Source organism: Cynara cardunculus, assembly GCF_001531365.2.
Source record: "Cynara cardunculus var. scolymus isolate 2C chromosome LG 2, CcrdV1, whole genome shotgun sequence".
Classification (NCBI taxonomy): Eukaryota; Viridiplantae; Streptophyta; class Magnoliopsida; order Asterales; family Asteraceae; genus Cynara; species Cynara cardunculus.
This window is the reverse complement of record NC_037529.1, coordinates 48,816,737-48,839,976: the sequence shown is the minus strand read 5'-3', so window position 1 is coordinate 48,839,976 and position 23,240 is coordinate 48,816,737. Positions and strand designations below refer to the sequence as shown.

At 35.5% G+C, this 23,240-nt stretch overlaps 1 protein-coding gene across 1 annotated transcript in view; it reads left to right on the top strand.

The window, feature by feature from the left end:
• The window catches only part of LOC112506137 (3-isopropylmalate dehydrogenase 2, chloroplastic-like), a 16,211-nt gene extending 4,270 nt beyond the window's left edge, over nt 1-11,941 (top strand). The window contains exons 4-8 of the mRNA XM_025110165.1: nt 9,831-9,928; nt 10,005-10,131; nt 10,633-10,686; nt 10,765-10,917; nt 11,873-11,941. Of these exons, the coding sequence (XP_024965933.1) occupies nt 9,831-9,928; nt 10,005-10,131; nt 10,633-10,686; nt 10,765-10,917; nt 11,873-11,941 (501 nt within the window). The remainder of the gene's footprint in view (nt 1-9,830; nt 9,929-10,004; nt 10,132-10,632; nt 10,687-10,764; nt 10,918-11,872) is intronic.
• The last annotated feature ends 11,299 nt before the right edge of the window (nt 11,942-23,240 follow it).

The window sequence follows — 23,240 nt, the reverse complement described above, 5'->3', positions numbered from 1 at the left end:
TCTAGTAGTCAACTCTTTACATGTAGGCTTCTCAACTCTTTCAAAGACCGCCAATTTCATTCACACCTACGGTTTGACTTTCAAGTAGTCAAACCTTTAAAGTAATCCGAAACTCCTCTAAACCTATACGTTCATTCTGTCGATTAACTACTTCTTTCTTTGTTGTAGTTATTCAATATGTCGACAGATAGAGGATGGATGTATAGAAAGAATGATGATCGAGGGGCTCTTAGCCGAACCTATGTCAGACACTTGGAAGGTTTTTTGGACATTGTCTATGCCAATGAAGAATTTGTTGAAAGGGCAACTACACGTGATGGGATAGTGTTCCATATCAGATGTCCTTGCTCCAAGTGTCGAAACGAAGCCTATAAAGAAAGAGAAGACGTGAAATTGCACTTGATGAAATATGGTTTCATGCCTGATTATACCATTTGGTGGGGACATGGTGAAACCTTTTCTTTACATGTATCTCATCAAGACGTGGGTCAATCTTCTAATCCTATAGTGGATCATAATGAAGGTTATTTTCAAATGGTGAACGRTCACATGGTACATGATGCCATGACATGGGAAGAGCAAACACCTRATCCTTCTGCCCAAGGATTTTATAATATGTTACAAACTGTTGACGARCCTTTATGGGATGGATGTAAAACTTTTTCAAAATTAGGGGCTGCGACGAGTTTGTTGCATTGGAAGGCATAATGTAATGTACCCGAGACAACATATAATAGAGTGCTTCCTGTTTTTAAGCGTATGCTACCTGAGGGTGATAAATTACCCTGTAACTTCTATGAGACGAATAAGAGTTTGAAAAATCTTGATCTACCAAAACAATAGATCGATGCTTGCAAAAACCATTGCATGTTATTTTACAAGCATGATTCTGGGTTGACCCACTGCCGAGTATGCAATGAAAGTCGTTACAAKACAAGTGGACGAAAGAAGGTCCCTAACTTGGTGTTGACGTACTTACCGATTGTTCCAAGACTCCAACGATCGTATATGTCTCCAAAGACCGCGAAAGAGATGACTTGGCATTACGATCATCGGTCGAAACTGGGTGAAATGGTACATCCAAGTGATGGTGCGGCTTGGAAGCATTTCGACATGAGGGATCCTGACTTTGCTTCTGAGATCCGGAATGTTCATCTTGGGTTATGCACCGACGGTTTCAACCCGAATAATTCAACTTCGAATCCGTATTCACTATGGCCCGTCTTTATTACCATCTACAATCTACCTCCTTGGATGGCTTTGAAAGATTCGTATGTTGAGCTTCCATTGGTCATCCCTGGTAGAAAGATCCCCGGTCAGAATTTGGATGTGTTTCTCAGGCCGCTAATAGATGATTTAAAAATGTTGTATACGGATGGTGTTCTTATGTATGATGCGTATCGTAAGAATAATTTCGAGATGAGGGCTATACTACTATGGACCGTCAGCGACTTCTCGGCTTATGCAATGTTGTCGGGTTGGAGCACGCATGGCAAGTTAGTCTGCCCATATTGCATGGGGGAGGTAGATTCCTTCCAGTTAAAAAATGGAGGTAAATCATGTTGGTTTGATTGTCATCGGAGATGGTTACCTAGAACACACCCTTTCCGTCGTGATCGAAAAAGATTTATGGCAGGTAATATGGTGTTAACTGGTCCATCACCTGAGTTAACAGATGAGAAGATCTGGGAGTTCGTTCGTCACCTTCCAATTGTTTATGAGGGTATCCCATATAGTTCAAAAAATAGAAAAATTAACGGGTTCGGAACCAATCATAATTGGGTAAAGAGAAGCATCTTTTGGGAGTTGCCATWTTGGAAGACGTTGTTGATCCGACACAACCTTGATGTCATGCATATTGAGAAGAACGTTTTTGAGAATCTCTTTAACACCATCATGGATACGTCAAAAACTAAAGACAATGTAAAGGCGAGAAGAGATGTAGAAGTTCATTGCGATCGACGAGATTTGCACATTGCCATGTCAGGCAACAAAATAGTAAAAGTCATCGTACAGTTTGAGCAAACAACAAGTAAACAAGTGTGTGCATGGTTGAAGAAGTTGAAGTTTCTAGACGGGTATGGTTCGAACATAGGGAGTTGTGTGAACCTAGAAGATTCTAGCTTTTATAGCTTCAAGAGTCATGATTGTCATGTGATTATGCAACGATTGCTTCCTATTGCTTTACGAGGGATGATACCAACTTCGATATGGGATGCATTGAGTTGTGCACATTCTTCTGTGTGATATGTTCAAGGGTGTTACATATAGATGACTTGGTTCCATTGCAAACAAGTATTGTTCAAACAATTTGCAAGTTGGAAAAGGTCTTTCCGCCCGGATTCTTTGATTCAATGGAACACCTCGTTATACATTTGACACGTGAAGCTATAAATGGTGGTCCGGTCCAATTATAGGTGGATGTATTTGTATGAGAGGTGAGTTCCTGATTTTATTGAAATCTAGTACAATATATTCATATAAAAACTTTTCTTGTCCCTAACATGTATTTCATCTCTTTAGGAAGCTTGGGTCGTTAAAGAGAACGGTTCGAAACAAAGCAAGGGTTGAGGGCTCTATCGTTGAGTCGTAGCTTGTGTCCCTAAAAGTGTCCCTCGCAAATCCGTCGCTGATATCCGTCGCTGATTCGTCGATGATAGCATTACCTACAACTGTTTGACCGACGGAGTATCAGCGACGGATTGCCCTTTCAGCGACGGATTTGCGAGGGATTTTTCCCTCGCTGATACTCTGCATTTTTGTAGTGCACCTCTTAAAAATCAGAAGTGAATTCAGACTTCAGACTTCAGCACTTCTTAAAAAACAAACGCCACCTCATTGTTTGAGCCCCACGTCTTAACCTTATCGTTTTAGTGGTGCTTTTAATCTACTATTATTTTATCCCTTTAAATGTTTTAGATAAGCAACTATCTTTTATTTTCGTAGTCCTATTAGGTTTATTCCGATCCAGAGTTTAAGGACTTGTTTAGTTTCCATTAAATGTGGCAACCACCCCTACCTTTAATAGATGGAGATGCGCACCTAGGAAAGCGGGGAATAGACCTGACCTTTTGATTATAAAAAGTTTCCTTCAAGTATTTCATGTAAATTCTTGAACGTTTCATTGTAAAAGATCGCCACTCTTAAGAGTTTAGACGTTTGTCGACCCATCTGTGTTTTCTTACTACGTTAGTTGGTATAAGAGCAGGATTGTCTGTCTTTTGCTAACTATTCCAGATCAGCAACTGCTACCAAAGTAAATATAACATAGTTTTCTACGGCTTTTACCACAACACTTGCTAACGTAATGGCGACTGTCAACCAACTTCAAGTCAACCCCGACAACGACATTCGCCAACAAAAGGAGATGCAAGAACAAACTAGATCCCATAAAGGGTTTGCAGAAGTCAGATTCCCAACTCTAGCTTAAAATCTAAAGATGAAGAAGAAGAACCACCAACACCGCGAAACAACGAGCATGACTACTGGATGAAGACGAATATTCTATTCTTCTATGGAACCATGTGAGTTAAAGAGTTATTAGACTGGCAAATCGGAATAGATCGCTCTTTCAATGTTATGGAGGTATCGAAAACTAAGCAAATAAAGATGGCAGCTTTCTGTTTAAAAAGCACTGTTGTTGTGTGGTAGGATAAACAAGTAGCCTAATGGTAGCGCCAATATAGAGGACCAGTTCGATCTTGGAGACGAATGAAGTAGAGGATTATAGAGCACTTGTTACCAGAATATTACGAGCAAATTCTTTACAAGATGTACACTAGGTGCATCCAAGGAACACAAATGGTAACTGAGTACAAAAATGAGTTCCTTCGTCTCTCCAAACGTAATGAGATCAACGAGACCGAAAGTCAACAAGTAGTGTGCTATATCAATGGGCTTAAAGGATTGATTCAAGAGAAGATCGGCCTTCAAATTCTGTGAACCATAATAGAAGCCTCCAGTTCCTTAATGGCTGAATTAATGGAGAAAACGACTCGGATGTCTTCATATCTCCGCTATTCACCACAGGATTCACCTGACATGGCCAGTACATTGGTTGACAGTGGCAAATGGATGGCATCAAGCTCAACTCCCCCAAACAATATTGTCGACGCCCAAAACTCAACAACTCCAAAGACATGCAACCCATACACTAGACCACTGGTATCAAATGATATCGATGTGACCAGCCAGGTCATAGATCCAATGATGCCCAAGTTGTTGAATAGTAGGGCTGGTGGATGGCGAGGATTGAGAGGACGGTAGATATGAAGGAGTCGAATTTGTAGAAGAAGACATGGACAAAAAGATCAATATCGCACTCTAACAATTGTTTCTAACATCAAGGAAGAACGTCAACCAAAGAACCTTTTCAGATCTCACTTGTCTATCAACAAAAAGATATGTAACTTGATTATCGGTAATGTAAGTTGCAAAAGTTTAATATCCCAAAAGCTGGTCGATCACTTGAACCTTCCGACTCAAGCCCACGACTCCCCCTATTCTCTTGGTAGGGTGAAGAGGGGCCATCAAGTCAAAGTTACCAAGACTTGTAAAGTCCCCATATCCATCGGCAAACATTACAAAGAAGTCACATTGGATGTACTCGACATGAATGCAATTCATGTTCTACTAGGGAGACTGTGGCAATACGATAATGATGTTACCTACAAAGGACGCAACAACGTAATGTTATTCCGTTGGGGGAAACCTACAAGATAGACATGGCCTCCGTCTGTTAGTTTGATAAAGGTCCTAAAAAGAAAAGCGAATGCTTTTTAGTCATGATCGCTTATGAACAAGTGCTAGAAGCTAATCTTAAAGAATCTCCAGTATTTTATCCTATAGTGGTCAAGGGTCTGATGACTACTGAAAAGGCCAAAACAGAAATCCCAAAAGAAGTCAAGGAGTTGTTAAAGGGGTTTGAAGAGATAATTGCGGATGATTTACCTCCTGAACTTCCTTTTATGTGTTGGTCCCAACCAGGTCTACAAGAGTTTTAGACGAACAGTTTGTAGAAGGGGGGATGAATACAAACACAGAAAACTTTTGTATTTAAAAATATATATTGATATAGAAGGATCAATATAGATTTTTTGTAGATTGTTTGCGGAAATAGAAAAGGTAAAGATAATATATCTAAAACAATCTAAGATTACACACAAATATACTTAGCAAATAGAAAAGATTTGCCGAAAAGCTAAAGACAAAAAGATGTTCTTCTTGGGTAAGAACTTTAAAATTCTTGAGAGAAATTCTAACTTGCTTGAATATAAGCGTACGTGTTCTATAGATAGATGATCTATTCTGCATGGAAAGAGCACTCAACGATTTATACCCTTTACATTAAATGCAAATCAGAAGGGTTGGAACACGCGTCAAGCTTTAAGAGGAAAGCTTATCCTTTGCAACAGTGAATAATATAATTGTCTATCCATGAGCAGAAATCCTTTCGTGGAGTTGGTGGACACTAGAGTCGACTAGTCGGCTTCGTGCAGTACTATACTCTTGAAAGGGTATGGGTTTTTCTTTGTGTATGGAAGGATAAGAAAAAAAAATTATGCATGGCATGCTTCATTTGATTGCTGAATGCCGGAATAACGCTGGAGGTCTCTTCAACATTCACTGAGACTTGTGTAGTCTTCATACATATGTTGACCAGGTTGTAATCATTGAATACCGCTTCAGATAATGAACGTGTCAGTCACTAATCTTCAGTTTCAGTCTTCGACGTTTGCTGAAGGATCTTTGGTGTGAGTGTTGTTTTATTGAAGTATCGTTGTCGCTGTAGGATTACAATGCATGTTTCAGCGATCACTGATCAGACTCAGTGATGATTGCTGGAACTAAAAAGACAGAAACAATAATACTTCGAAAGGTAAAAATGGATTATCATCAAATCAATGATAGAAATGATCAACACTATGTGATACATCCAACACCAAATCGATCTAATTCCAGGCGCTAGTCTACCAAACTTACCACATTACTGTATGAGTCCAAAAGAGAACGTGATCTTGAGGGAACAAGTGGGAGACTTTCTTGAAGAAAGAATTCATCTGAGAGATCCTAAGTCCTTGTGTCATTCTCGTCCAACTAGTGCCTAAAAAAGAAAAGCAATGGCGAATGTGCATCGACAACCGCCTTATCTATAAAATCACCATTAAGTATTTATTTCCTATCATGCGATTAGAAGACATGCTCGATGAGTTATTTGACTCTACCATCTTTTCGAATCTCCACATAATCTATCACCATATTTGAATCCGACATGGTGATGAGTGGAATACATCATTCAAAATAGCTTTTGGACTTTATGAATTGTTGGTGATGTTTTTCAGAACATCGAATGCACCAAGCACCATCATGAGGATAATGAATCATGTACTCCTTTTTATCATAGTAGTCTATTTCTACGACATTCTCATCTATTCCAAAACAAAAGGTAACACTTGGAGCATCTATAACACGTCTTAGCGACACTCCACAACAAGTTATATGTCAATCTAAAAAAATGCATGTTCTACACCCATAAACTCATTTTTATTGGTTTTATGTTTAGAGATAAATTGAAGTGGATGATGTGAAAATGCGAACCATTCAAGATTGGCCCATTCTGCAGATTGTATCTAATACACAGTTTCAACGGTCTAGCCACTTTCTATCGATGATTCATTCAAAATTTTAGCACCATTACCGCTGATCACTGACTATCTTAAGAAAGGAAGATTCCAATGGGGACCCGACTAAAGCAACAAATTTTCTATTATCAAGGAAAAATTATGTTTGACATCGGTTTATCCCTTTTAGACTTCCATAAAATCATTGAGGTCGAGTGTGATGCTACCGACATAGGTATTGGCGTTGTCGTATTACAAGAAGGTAGGCTAGTCACTTTTTTCAATGAAAAGTTAAGTGAAGCAAGACAAAAGTGGATCACCTATGATCAAGAGTTCTATGTGGTAATACAGGTGGGATTTGAGATAGTGGGAACATTACCTAATACAATAGGAGTTTATATTGTTCATTGAACATCAAGCACCCAAATTTATCCACAGCTAGAAAACAATTAACAAGATTCACACACACTGGTAAGTTTCCTACAAAATTTCCCATTCGTCATCAAGTAGAAGTCATGAACCCTCAACTGAATGGTCGATGCCCTAAGCACGAGAGCTACTTTGATTGTCAACCTTGCCCAAGAAATTATCAAATTCGTAGTTCTTAAACAACTCTATAAGGACGACACAAACTTTAGAGATGTTTGGGCTAAATGTAGTCAAGGCAACCCTAGCGATGATTTCTATATCCAAAACGGCTATCTAATCATCCTTACGAGAAAAGATCATCACAGACCTCGACGGTGAACAACTTAGTGGTCATCTTAGGCAGGACAAAACCATAACAGGCCTAGAAGAACGATACTATTAACCACAAATAAAACATGAAGCAAGTAACCTGGTCCAAATATGCTACACATGTCAAACATCAAAGGGGCATTTACAAAACAGGGGTTTTACATGCCCTTACCCGTCCATGAGGATATCTTGCAAGACCTTTCCATGGACTTTGTCTTGGGGTTACTTTGGACACAAAGGGGAATGGACTCTATCTTTGTAGTTGTCGACAGGTTTTCCAAAATGTCCCACTTCGTCGCTTCAAGAAAGACCACAGATGTAAACAACATAGCTTAGTTATTCTTTAAAGAAGTTGTCCATCTACACAGAGTTCGAAAATCTATTACATCTGACCGTGATACCAAGTTCCTTAGTCACTTTTGATTCACCCTATGGCATATGTTCGGAACCACCCTTAACAAAAGTAGCACCGTCCATCCACAAACGGACGGACAAATGAATGAGACAAACGGAACGCTAGGGAATATGCTAAGGAGCGTCTACGGAGACAAGCCCTGACAATGGGACCTAGCTTTGGCTCAAATTGAGTTTGACTACAACAACACAATCCACACCGCTACTGGTTTTTCACCTTTCTCCCTAGTGCACATTTCTCCTCCCAAACAGGTAGTTGATCTCATCAAACTTCCATGATTTCCAGAATTAGTATTGCAACTACAAATATGGTCAAAGACGTACATGCCACCAAAGAGGCCATCAAAGCAAAACTCGAGGCTACAGGGATAAGAAACAAAGCTATAACTGATAAACACCAGAAGAAAAATAATTCAAGGAGGGAAATGACGTCATGGTCTTCTTAAGGAAGGAGAGGTTTTTGATCGGCATTTACGACAAGCTATAACCTCGAAAGTATGGCCGGTCCAAAACTTCAAAGAAGGTCAATGACAATACTTATGTTGTCACCTTCCCGGACTCTTGTTGCACATTTCTAACACCTTTAACGTTGTGGATATCTACAAGTACCATGAAGACAAGGCCTTTTATCCTAACAAGAACTTAGGGTTGAGCTCTTCCGAAGTGGAGGAGATTGATATAGAGAAGATGGCCACCAACTTTGTAGAATTGATCGATCGGTGTCGTAGAAGTCAGAAACAAAACAAAGAGTGTCTCCTACGACCAACGACACAACATAAGCTGCTTGGTAAACCACCAGAGCTTCTGGATGGCACCATTAAAGTGAACTTTATTACAAAGGTTTCCTTTAAGTATTTCACGTAAATTCTTGAGCGTTTCATAGTAAAAGCTTGCCACTCTTAAGGGTTTCGAGCGTTTGTTGACTCATCCACATTTTCTTACTCCTTCACAATAATTTCTTCCTATTAGATTTTTTGCCATCATTATTTGGTGGTGAATCTCTTTTATTAACCTGTACAATTAGCTGAAAAGAAATGCAAACACTATATATAAAAATTTACACATTATTAATACATATACATGTATATATATAATAGACTAGTATATTATATAGATATATATAAAATTTTGTGGATGTTATATATATTAGCGGTGGGTTAGTGGGTTGGATTGGGTTGAGCAGGCTAACCCAATTTCAACTCTCTTAATTGGCAATTTAGCGGTTTGACAGGCTGACGGTTTAGCGAGTTGTGCTTAATTGGGTTGATAGCGGGTTAGTTTGGGTTGGATGGGTTGAATGGTTTGACGGTTTTTGTACACCATATATATACATACATATACATATAGGGGCCCATTCAACGGAGAACTGATTAGTTTGTGGTGACTGTGAGATCCAATCTCAACCACAAATCAATGGATAAATTAGAATATTAATAATTATGGTAATTTGAGTTAACATTATAATTAGAGGACATTTTAGGTATTTTTAAAATACTCCTCTCTCCTCTCTCATCTCTCCGACCTCCAATCTCCGATCTTCAGTGAACATTAATCCGGCAGGTACCAAGTAATCACAAAGATACACAATGTGATACCCATTGTGATTTACTGTGATACCAACTATGATACCAACTCAAACCTTAAAAACAAATATACACAATGTGATACCCATTGTAATACACAATGTGATACCCATTGTGATATACTGTGATATCGATTTTACCGGAGGCTGGAGATTGGAGGTCGGAGAGATGAGAGAGGAGAGAGGAGAGAGGAGAGAAGAGTTTTTTCAAAATACCTAATATGCCCTCTAATTATAATTTTAACTGAAACTAACATAATTATTAATTTCCTAATTTATTCGTTGATTTGTGGTTGAGATTAGACCTCACAGTTACCACAAACTAATCAATTCTCATTTGATTAAGCCCCTATACATATATACATACATATATATTATTGTAAAGTAGTCTTAGGGTTCAACAAAGACTGAAATTAAACCCTGAGATATATATGAGTTTTGGTTGGTCACATTGATTTAATTAATGATGTTATCAGGCATCAATGTTCTGGAGGAAAAGGATAATAGCAATATCCGCAGAGTATCCTGATGTTGAACTCTCTCATATGTATGTTGATAACGTAGCTATGCAACTGTTTTCCTTCTATCTATCACTACACTATCACGTGTTGTTTGTTTTTAACAAATACTATAGTCTGAAAATTTATTCCACTTTTGAAATGTATGCAATTTGACACAATAGTTACAAACAACATATTTGGTGATATTTTATCAGATGAAGCTTCAATGATCACCGGAAGCATTGGAATGCTTCCTTCTGCTAGTCTTGCCGCATCGGTAATTAACTAACTAACTTTCCACAATCGAAGAGTAAATTTACTTCATCATAACAAAATTAGGGTTATAGGATATATAACATATGTAAGTACACTGCTTTATAGACTTAAGTAGTTTATATAGAACCAAACTATAAAACATCATATCTAAAAGTGCTACAATAAGCTTATTAAGACGTTTTTGAGCATTTTAATAATTTTTTAGAACAATTTAAAAATAAAGTGGCGTGTTTGTTATATTATTAAGTGTTGTTAAAAAAATCTGGTTATAGGACACTGAACATTAGCTAATATGACATTTTATTTTAAAAATCTTCTTAATATTTTGTTAAAACATTCTATAATTTACTGTAACACTTTCAGATATGATCTTTTATGATTAATTCATATGAACTTAAGACTTATAAAACAGTTTGTTAAGACATTCAGACATTTTAGACGTGATTGTAATCTGTTTTCATTTTATAATATATATTTTGGTTGTATTAATATTTGTACGCAGGGACCTGGGCTGTTTGAACCCATCCATGGTTCTGCCCCTGATATTGCAGGACAGGTAGGTAGTTGATTAATTAATGTGTGAAATTATATGTAAATTGATTAATTAATGAACCATCTAAATTCATTGTTTTAGGATAAAGCAAACCCGTTGGCAACTATACTCAGTGCTGCTATGCTTCTGAAATATGGTTTGGGTGAAAAGAAAGCAGCTGATAGAGTCGAGTTGGCTGTGCTGAATGCTTTAGATATGGGACTCCGTACCCACGACATTTACTCACTTGGGAATGTATGTCCTACCTTAATTAATTGTTTATATATTATCACCTGCACTTTTATCTTAAATAAACCATTGTAGTAAAATCAGGTTTATTGTATACTCTCAATTTCTAAATGTCATAATACATTTCTTTATAAGGTTTAGTTTATAGGACCAAATAAAATTAACGTTCTATCTAAAGATTTTGTAATAAGTTTATATGACCTTTTTTGACGTCGTAATAATTTTCTTTAGAACACTTTTAATATACAACGTCCCATTAACAATTTTATAGGACACTATTTGAAAAATTGTCCTATAAAAATAAATGTCCCATAAAAAATTGAGTTTGTAGGACACTTTCTCAAAAGTGTCATATAAAGTTGCAAATGCGACACTTTGTATCAAAATTGCCTTAAAAAAAATTTAAGACGCCCAAAAAAATGTCATATAAACTTATTACAACACCTTTATATAGGACGTTTTATATTTTGTAACTATAAATTGAGTCATGTAAAACGGTCTATTGGGACACTTAAAGACTGGGGGTATCCTATAAATCCAATTTTGTTGTAGTGAACACTAAGTATGGCGCTAATAGAAATATAAGATCAAATAACAAAAACTCTTATTTAATAGTGTTACAATAAAGTTATAGGATATTTTTGGATATTTTTAAAAGTTTTAGGACATTTATAAACAAAGTGTGTTGCATTAGCTATTTTATTGGAAACTATTTGAAAAAGTTTCATATAAATATAAGTTTCCTACAAAACAACTAATTATATCAATTTTATTTTCAAAATTTCTGGAAAAAACTTGTTAAAAATGTCATATAAATCTATTGTAACACTTTTAAATAGTTTTTTTTTTTTTATATTTTGTCCTATAAATCATTCTGTTATAGCACTTTAACATTTTAGGCCTTCTATATAACGAAATGAAATGAGGGTTATTCTAAAAGTTAGAAAATTGTAACCTGCAGAAATTGGTTGGATGCAAGGAGATGGGTGAACAAGTGTTGAAGTGTTTAGATGCAAAGACACCTACATGAGTACTATGAGGTTTTATATCTTGGCAAGTAAAATGTATTTTTTCTTTTAAGTAACGTACTTTTAAAATATTCATTTTGATACCTAAGATGAAACTTTCACACATTTAAGTATCTTGGTTAAACAAGTCACTCATATGCTTAAATGTTTGAAAGTTTCTATTTCATGTACCAAAATTAATGTTTCAAAAGTATGTATGGCACTTATATCTTTCAAGACAATGGGTGCAGTCTTTTTAGACATTGGTTTGAGTTATTTATCCATTAATTTATTTCATTTTCAAACTATTTATAATTCTTGGTGAGCATCACATGTATTAAGAGCTATTTAATTGTATGTAAAAGGGATATTTTGTTTACATAATGTTTTTTTTTTTTTTTTGAAAGAATTAAATTTGTTAAACGAATTAGAATTTTAAAGTAATTGGAAAAAATGATATAAATTAGACCGAGTATTTGTTTAGAAGAAAATGAAATGTAATTTGTTTATTTGGTTTACAGAATATTGCATATCAATTAAAATGAAATAATAATAAAAAGACCAGAATATGTCTTTTTTTAAATTTTTTTATATTACTTTCTTAAATTATTAAGGGAAAATCATCCAAAATGACCAATATACAAATGGACATTTATAAAATGACCTTTTCAGAGATGTATCATAAAATGACCACTAAGATCGATCGGGTTAGACGATTTTTGGCATAAGTAGGATAAATTTTTTTTTGGTACGGATGGGTCTACATACTTAACAAATAGGGGACACAAGTCTGATTTTTCTAGAAAAAGGGAAAAGTCACTTGCTTTTTTCGGAAAATCGTCGGTGTAGGGTGATTTTTAACTTCTTGTTGACCATCAATGGGACAACTTCATGAGAAGATATGACCACTCAATGACAATCGATTTGACTACTCAAATACCACTTTTTCAGATTTTCGCCCATGGTGAGCGATTTTTTATCAAGGGGGATTTTTGACCGGCCATTTTGTTTAAATTGATGGTGGGGGACCATTCTTTATAAATACACCAATTTTTTATGCATACTCTCCTCTCCACCGCCTCCGGTCGTTATGTACCAGCATGGACCACCGTCAACCGTCATGAACAACTACCATATATTGATGTCCACCACCGTACACCTCGCTGACCAAATCATCGTCCACCGTCATCCACCATCGTCTTCTGTCATCTACCACCGTACACCGACGTCCCCACGCCCACCACCAACTACTTACATCTACCACCGGTCACCAACGTCCACCACTGTACACCTTGCCGACGAACATCATCGTCCACCACCGCATGCCGCCATCTACCAGTATACACCGATGTCCCCACGTCCACACCAACCATGACCATCTACCATCGACTTCCACCATCGTACACCTCGCTAGCACCCACTATCGTCCACGGTGATCCAATGTTGTCCCCTGCCTTCGACCACCCTCCACCACCTATTATCTATCATGGAACAACATGTAAGACATAAATTTTTTTCATTTAACTTAATAATCTATTTTTAGTGTATTTATATACAACATTTAATATATGATTTTTAACAAGTGTTCATCGAAAGTTCAATGACATTGAGGGGACAAATTCATATTATAGAAAAAAGTTAAAAGAAAAATGAAGTGATAGTCCAATGAGGATGCAAATGTTTGGACATACGTGCTTTGGCCATGGCTAGATATACTTAGCCAACATGGAGATCCTTCCATAATAATTTTTATGGTGCAATGTGCGGATCTTTCTTCCCTTCTTAACCCAAAGAAATTTATTATGTGTTGTAGGGTTGCATTTTCTTAAGACATCAGTTTTGTTTAATTACGGGCTTTTTATTTAGGCCGGAGTATCACCCACTACATTGTACCACTCCCCCAATTAAGATAAGATTATTTGATTAAAGGACGAAAAATATGGTTATGAAAGTCAGTAATTTTAGGAATACATTAAAAAAACTAAACACTTCAGCCACATCAGACGCTAATGCAGTGCTTGTGTGCCTTATAATCATGCTTTATAAGGCCGAAGAAATTCAAACAATGCCAATGACTGAATTTTACATTTGGTTGAAGATTTTGAAGCCTTGAACCGGTATCCATGAGACTCATATTTATGGCGTTCTACATATAAACAGCTGAAAAATGCATGTTCGTGTCACGAGAAGACTAATTGGCCTCCTAAGAAATACACATTGTCTGGTTTCGTTATGCCTTCAAAGTAGGTTATTGTTGTTTATTTGTCTTATAAGATGTTATTTATAAATTAATCGGCATGCTCTCACAATTTTTTTGTAACCTTTCCGATATGGATTTCAAAGGCTTTTCCTCATGCTCAAAATTATTACCATCATAAGCCGCCAATCATGAATCCCATTGAATAGCAACGGTTGAGAGGCATCATGTGTTGCAAGTTCGACCAATTCCACAATGCTCCTTTTCATAGATTATAATTCTAAATTTACTCTATTTGATTATAATATTTATGTAAAAATTATGAAAACATTATATTGATTTATATCTTTTTAGGACGCGGTTCGGCCCTTGGCCATATTGGTGACCACCTGTGGAGGAGGCGGCCGAATGGTGGATTGAAGGCAAAACCTTTTTGGCGAGTAATCATTATCGACAGCTGGACCAGACGAGGGCATGTTTGACTCTAATGACGACGACGTCCCACATTCTGCAGAGCGTCAACCGTTTGCAGATCACACGTCACATCCAAAATTGTATTCCGCAACCGTGACATTCATCTGTGGCAAATAAAAAAAATTATTGAATGGGGTGTTGAATTTAATCAAATACAGTCAGGGTTCAATAAACATTTCGCGTCAATGACGGGCCATGTAAATGAAAAATATGTTTCTTGGCGTGAGACTTATAAGGTTGAGAAAATTATTGGTTTCTTGACACAATACACACTTGGTAAGGTGATGGGATAAATATGTTTAAGCATTTGATGAGTTTACGTTATAAGTTAACAAGTAAGTTAACTTTTATATTTATATTGGATTGTGCATTCATAGGTTATGTCGGAGTCGGAACCTGCAATGGATGTGACACCATCTTTATCATCGAAGGTAGCGTCAGTGCCATATGAAGAACTTTCTTTGCCTCATGCTCTTGAGGAGCGAGTGAGCAAGAAATCTTAGTGGACAAAATCTTCATGGACCGTGTTGAAGATAAGGAAACGGGACAAGAAAGCGGTCGACCGATTGCCCACACCAATCCTAGAAGACAGTGTGTAACACCCCATACTCCACATTTGCATATAACATATATTTTATATAAAAGAAATATAGATTACACCACATAGGTTCCACTAGTACAAGGATTCTATATGTACAGAATTTACATATGAAAAATTTCAAAATAATGTCCCTAACTAACATATGTATAGCAACATGTTCGTCAAAATATACTGGCAACAGGTTGATCTTTAAAAATAGGTAACATATAAGAAAAATAATTATATTTTCCCTTTCCTTTTAATATCCCGAGACCCCGCATTTCCTGCAATGCACATTTTCAAAATACAAAAATGAGGGTTAGACAGAAAGTTCTAGTGAGGAAATCCCTTCTTTGCAAATACAAGGTGAAAATCACCAAAACCTGATAAAACATCTTTTATATAAAGATAAGTATATTTTAGCAAAATTATGCAAATATGTTTATTAGCCATAAATATCTTAACAGATTTGCCATAAAACTCCTCTAGCTCAATGGGCCAGAGCTTCTATGGTTCTTTGTTCTATTTAAAAAAATATTTTTGAAGAAAAGATTTAATTTCAAAAGACAGGGTAGAGCTCGGGTACAAAGCTTAGACAAAAAATGAAATAACTATTTTCAAGATACATAGCCTCTATATACTACATACAGAGTTTCTGGTTCATAAAATTCCTAAAACATTTTAAAGTCTTTCCATATGACCAGAGGTCCTCTGTTCTAAAAGACCAACCAGAGCCTCTCTGCATCATTCTCACACTTGTTTAAACTTGATAAAAATCATTTAGAAATCATAGGCAATTAACGCCTCTGGTTATAAATCATTTTCCTCTTTTCAATAACATCAAAGTTATTATTTTTAAAGAGAACAATACCTCCAAATCATCAAGTCACAAAGAAATATTGATTTAGAATTATTGTATCCGATAGTGATAATAACAAGAGTTATAATATTAACCACACCAACAATTGTCACCCTTATATCCATAGGTACACCTTTCCTTTATATGCTACCCTTATTTCTTCTTCAAAAAAGGGTTTCTTACCAGAACAGACTTACGTCACCACTTCTGGAAGTACTCAATACATAGTTCCATGCCAGAACAGACATATGTCATCACGTCTGGGGGAACTATTTAAAACAAAATATCAAACCAGAACAGACTTACGTCACCACGTCTGGAAGAAACATTTCAAAATAAAGTTTCAAGCCAGAACAGACTTACGTCACCACGTCTGGAAGAAACATTTTAAATAGAGTTTTCAAACCAGAACAGACTTATGTCACTATGTCTGGCAGAAACATTTAATATCTTTTCCGATTTATTAAAAGATATAAAATACCTTTTTTCACAATATAACAAATTAAACATAAATTCTGAAATCCCACCATTACATAAATCAAAGTTTTTGTTATGATCAATTCACCGGTCAACTTCTGTACGGACAACCCTAATCCGGTCAACTTCTGTACAGTCAACACTAATCTGGTCAACACTTAATCCGGGCGACACTTAATCCGGACAATGGAGATCAATAAGAACATATACATCATTTACACAAAACACACATCAATCAAAGTTATAAAACCAGTAATCAAATCCATATTCATAGGTTGTTTTTAAACAAGACTCACCTTATATAAACTCAGAATTTGAAGATGAAAAATAGCAAATACGAATCTACTTCAATTTGATTCCAACTTCAGTTCCCAAAATAGCAATAATTTACTCTCTTTGTTTTCTTTTCCAAAATAGCAGAAAACTTTCAAAATTCTATTTTTATGCCTTCCTTAAGAGGAAGGCGGTTCAATACGAAAGAATATAAAATTCTTTCATACCCCACATACATACTTGTATATGAAATCTTTATGCACATGCATGCACATATGTAGAATCATGCATGTAAACCATGCATACACAAAAATACATTTCTATACACATGTACATAAACATGCATACATATATAAACACAAACACCCATATATGTATGCATATAAAACTACATACATCACCATGCATGAGAAAATACACACACTCACATCTTAATCTCGTGTAAGCATGTACCCATATTATCAAGTATAGTAATTAATCACATATTTATGTAATCATATAATAAGGTGATCATATAATAATTACCTCAAGTGATAACCAGAATCCAGTTATCACATCATTCACCCCTCAAAAGAATTCCGTCCCGGAATTCATTCAATCAAATAACCACAGATATTCGGTTTTCATTTCGGATTCTAACTACCAGGTTGCCTTAGAACCTTTGTGAAAATGCCATTGAAGTTTTACCAGATTGATTTCTTTGTTTTGCAATACTTTGATTTTCCGATCAGTTATAGCTTCTGGTGTTTCCACAAAGTTCATTTTACGGTCTAGCCTTACTTCTGGTAGCGGCACTGCCAGACTCGGATCCACCAAACACTTTCGTAGATTGGATACATGGAAAGTGTTATGGATTGAATTAAACTCTTCTGGTAGCTCCAACTGAAACGCAACCATTCGGACTCGCTTACAGATTCTGAATGGCCCGATATATCTTGGACTGAGCTTACCTCTCTTAACCTTTTCCACAGAGAGACTTTTAGAATCACATAATCTCCCACAAAGAATTCAATTGGCTTACGGCGTCTGTCGGCATACCTCTTCTGACGGTCCTGAGCTGTTTTAATTTTATCTCTTATCTGCTCAATTTTCTCAGAAGTGACTTGAACAATTTATGGCCTGTTAATCGTCTTTCACCCACTTCATTTCAACATAATGGCGTTCTGCACTTACGACTATACAAAACTTCATATTGAATTTCTGCACTTACGACCATACAAAACTCCATGCATTGACAACCATTGATAAGCATCAACTTATTTGATGCTTTTACACCTTTTCTTATTTTCTTTATCCATTTTAGTTTCACAAAATTTCACAAATTGAGTCTTTTTATTTTATTTTTGCATCTTTTTTATATTGAAGTTGAATTGATGTGATAAACATGATTACTTCTTGGGTATGTGCTAATTTTTGGGAAAAAGCTGTGTAAATAGGTGATTTAATAGAAGTATGCTACAACATGTGATACAGGATGATTCCAGGGGCATTTTGGATAATAGTATGGAGGATCTTTTTATGTCTTATCCACCTTTTTGGTAGTCCATCTCCTACATATTTACAGATTTCATAGTACTAAGATAAAATATTCTCTTTGTACTATCTTTTGGATAATATGACTTTATCTTTTGGGTAATGTAAAAAGTTGGATATTGGCTTTATCTTTTGGTCCTTGTGTACCCTTTTCCTACTATATAAAGGAGGGAATACACGGCATTAGAAACACGCAATTTAGAATTTAACTTGGTTATGAAATTGAAGAATGGAAGTGTTGGTCCCGTTAGAGTCTACAAGATGTGTGCAACAGTTTGTAGAAGGTGGGGGGTTGAATACAAACACATAAAACTTTTCAAATTTAAAATATATATTGATAAAGAAGGATCAATACAGATTTTACAAGATTGTTTGCGGAAAGATAAGGTAAATAAAACCTATCTAAACAATCTAAAATTACACACTAATTCTTAGCAAATAAAGAAAATATTTGTTGTTAAAGACTTAGAGGAAATTAAGTTCTATTTGGGAAAGAACTGTTTAGAATACAACAAAGAGATTCTAACTTGCTCTTGAAGATGAGCGTATTTGTTCTTAGATGTGTGTTCTCTTACTTAAGCGTAAGTAAGTTCAGAGTAAGGAGTAAGAGTATCTCTGCATGGAGATAGAATACATCTATTTATATCCATTGCATTAAATGCACATTTAATGCAACGTGGTAGGGTTAGAAAACATGTCAAGCCTTTAGAGAAGGACTTGTCCTTTGCTATAGTGAATAGTACAAAAGCCTATTCATGAGCAGACATCCTTTCATGGAGTTGGTGGGTAGTAGAGTCAACTAATCGGCTTCGTACCGTACTATGCTCTAGAAAGGGTTTGGGTTTGTCCTTTATGTGTATAAGGACAAGTCAAAAACAATCGTTCTCAACAAGCTTCTTTTGATCGCTGAATGCTGGAATAACCTGAAGGTCTCTTCAGCATTCACTGAGGCTTAGGCAGTCTTCACACATGTATAAACCAGGTTGTAATCACTAAATACCGCTTCAGATCACGAACTCGCCAGTTTCTAATCTTCAGTTTCAGTTTTCGACTTTCACTAAAGGTTCTTTGGTGTGAGTTTTCATTTGAATTTTCCTCTATATATAGGCCAATTCTTTTGTTAACCTAGGAAATAGTACAAACTTTGTTAGTCGGGGAATTTTCATCTTTTTTATATATTAATACCATGTTCCTTAAATATTTCATTCACTTAATTATTAAATTCTTAATTATCAGATTCCTTAATTATCTCATTCGCTTTATTATTTCACTGGTGAAATTTTTAGTTCCACCTAAGAACTTATATAAACTTTCTTAATTATCCCATTCACTTTCTGATTTCACCTATGAAGTTTGGTAAAAAAAAAATTAGAATAACCAAAGTTCGTACACAAAATAAGATTATGAACTTTAAACAAAAATCATTGTTTTTCACCTATAAACTTTATATAAAATTCATTGTTTCACTTTCTGATTTCACCTATAAACTATGATTATTTGGTTTCACCTATAAACTTTAAACAAAAATCATTGTTTCATTTTCTAGTTTCACCTATTAACTTTCGAGTTTATTTTTAAACAAAAACTATTTAAATATTACTATTGATTATTTTCAAAATTAGTGAGATCCTTAAAATCCTTTCTTATCCACTAATTTTGAGATAATTAATGTTTTTCTTTAATTAATATTTGTTGAGATAAATGGGGTTTTTAACCTCTATGGTTCATCTTTAGATAAATGAATATTTGTTGCTTACGTTTCATAAGGATTGAAAACAACACATTTGGAGGTGGTTGAATAGTCTAATATTATGTCGTGTATTAGACTGTAATGCATTAGATCCATAGGTATTGAGTCGTTTTATTGTTTTTTTTTTTTTTTTGCAAAAATGGTTATTTCCCTTATTTAACTAGAAAAGGAACATCGAAGCATCGGGGGCATCATGGTCCGAACTCGCATCGAGTCGAATATTGGCCATTGACCTTTAGGGTGTAATTTTCTGGTGAACAAGCATATCTAGGATCATCGGGAGTCTCGGGCCATATACCATGCAAGGTTGAAATGGATGACCATTAATTCGTAGTGGGGTTCGTGAACATATATCACTTGAAAATTGAGTCTCCCCCGCCATCGTACGATGTTTTCGGTATTTATGGTATTTCAGAACTAGTTACTTAAATGGTGTTTATTCTTATAAAATTTATGCTTTCGAGCTTATTGTTTTATAAGCTTGTTTTATCAACCCTATGAACTCACTAGGTTTTAAGCCTAACGCTTTTCTTAACGACATGTATATTAGGTTCTTTCAGTGGTGGGACTAAGGATGTTTAAGGGAAGCATCGGATGTCAGTAGAGGCATTAGTTGGGTTAGCATTCTGGAGCACCATGTGAGCTTGTGCAATAGAAATTTTTGGAGGTTGTAGTAAAACCTAAATGTAATCTATTTCTAGAGCGATTTGGACCGGCAGGTTGTAATCTACTATCCCCATTACCTTCCATTATATTTAACTGGCGTTATCCCCTTTTGTTAGGTGAAGCTCGTATTTATTTAATCAGATTCCAAGTTTTTGCATTTCAAAATTTCACTTATTTTAGCAGTATTATAAGTTAGTATCAAAGCTTTAGTTAAGAGACCTAGGTATGAATTTAGGATGTCTAGATTTAAATTGTTTTTCTAAGTAATGATTATTAAGATGTGTGTAGAACTCTTAAGATAGAAGACGTAAGATTGATGAAAATGCACTTATTGAGAGTTACGATGATGGTAACAAGGATATAGTTATGCATAATATGTTCACAATTTCATTTAAGCAATGCTATTATATATACTCTTACATGAGCAAGCTTGAAATTACTATTGTCATGATAATTGATGATTACAGTAGTATGTTGCAATTTGTTAATCTTGCAAAAAATTAACTGACCTTGTTCTTTGTCATGTAGTATGACAGTTTTTCACGGTGAACACTAGAAGTCATTGGTCCAAGATGAGGATCTTGGACCAAGAGGGGAGTGTGATGGCACTAGAGGCCTAGAGCAAACCGGAGGACTTAGTAATGCATTGCCTCCTCCGTTGTCGTTGGTGTAGAATGTTTTGGGAGGAGGAGTAAAGCATGTCCCAAGGGTTGTTGGGCTCCTCAAATCCAATGATCTAAAATGATTAATACTGCCATGAAACAGCAACGCGAAATGTTTATGAAATTTTTGGATGATAGAGAATGGAGATACAAACAATTGAAGACATGAGGCGGTTGAAAAGGATGTTATCGGTGGTATTGGAAGCATATGGAATGTTCTTGCTACGAGAAAAATGTGGTCGCCATATTAAAATTGAAGAAAAGGTTTGCTTGTACAAGACGTTCTTGTGTAGCAAACCACTAGCATCTTTAGGAACTACCAACCTGGCTGAGTGCATGAATTGGCTCCAAGAAATCGAGCAAGCCTTCGAGTCAAGAAGTGAAGAGCAACAAAGGTAAAGTTCGTTGGAGGGTAGAGGCATAAAACTTTATCTAGGGGTGCATCTCATTTTAAATATAAAAAATCTAAAATATAATTAAGATAATTATTGAATTCTAACAAAATATTTAATTATTATTGATCGCAGATATGATAACACACCATGAACTAAAATTAGGACCAAAAGCAAGTATACAAATAGTCCCAATATCGTCTTTCAAGTAATAAAAGTGGTACAAGTACCGGATATCGTTCACAAGGATCGTAGTAAAAGTTTAGAAGAAAGTAGAGTTAAGGAAATGATTTCAGAAGCGAATTCGAAGACTTTGATTTGAACTAAGTTAACACAACTAAAAACAGGAGATAACAAATAGTAAAAGCAAGCTAGGGTGTATGACTTTTTGGGTGAGAAGTAAATACTAATTCCAGCAGACCAATGTTGTCAAAATGCTACAGCATGAGATCATGCTGGCAGATTGCTACAGCATGCAATCAGTAACAACAATTTTCACCAATTATTTTGAAGGTATTTCTCTCGGACTTCACTAATGCACTGATATTATAGCTTTCAACCCGTATTTCTATGAGGTATCCAGACCAGTGAAAGTGACAAATGGTGTCTTCAAAATATATGGATAAACAAATCTCTTTGTTAAAAATCACTCTCTCGAGTGGATTCCCATATCATTCAAGTTGACATGTTTTGAATAGCTCATCTCTGAGTCCATTCCACTTTAACACTTCAGAGTGATCAACCCGTCAAGAATTAACAATTTAGAAAATACGGACAACAAATCCCTTTGTTAGCAACTCTTTCAAGTCTACTTTCCATATCATCCAAATTGATGTGCAATTAATGGCTCAGCTTAGAGTCCATGGCACTTTAACACTTTCAAAATGATCAACTCGTCAAGAAATGTCATTGGTTTTATAAAACTTGAAATGAAATAGTAAAACATCGTTGTTACATGAAAGGGTCGACTATATTTGATTTACAAACTCACCCTTTTCGTCATACACCCGAGCTAATAAAATTAGTTACTCATGACGAAAAGTAAATGACAAGAAAAATAAATTGCGATAAATAAAGACATAAAATAAATACGGAAAGTAAATAACGGAATATAAATTATAGAATATAAAATGCGGAAAGCGTAATAAATAAATAACGTAAATAAAATGCAAGTAAGCGTAAATAAATAAATGACGGAATATTAAGAACGAGAAAATAAATAAAGCGATTAAAAAGAAATCTTGGAATTTAGCCAAAAGATTAATAAAATTAAGAAACTTGTGCTTCAAGTAGTATAGCAACCTACTTGAAGAGAGAAACAAAAGAGGCACTAGAGATTATCAGGTGTGAAGTGTGGAGTAAGGTGTGGTGTGTGGAATACTAAACCCATCATCCCTTTTTATACTAGAGATTAGATGGGGGCAAAATAGACATTTCACACGAACTTAGTTCCAAAGAA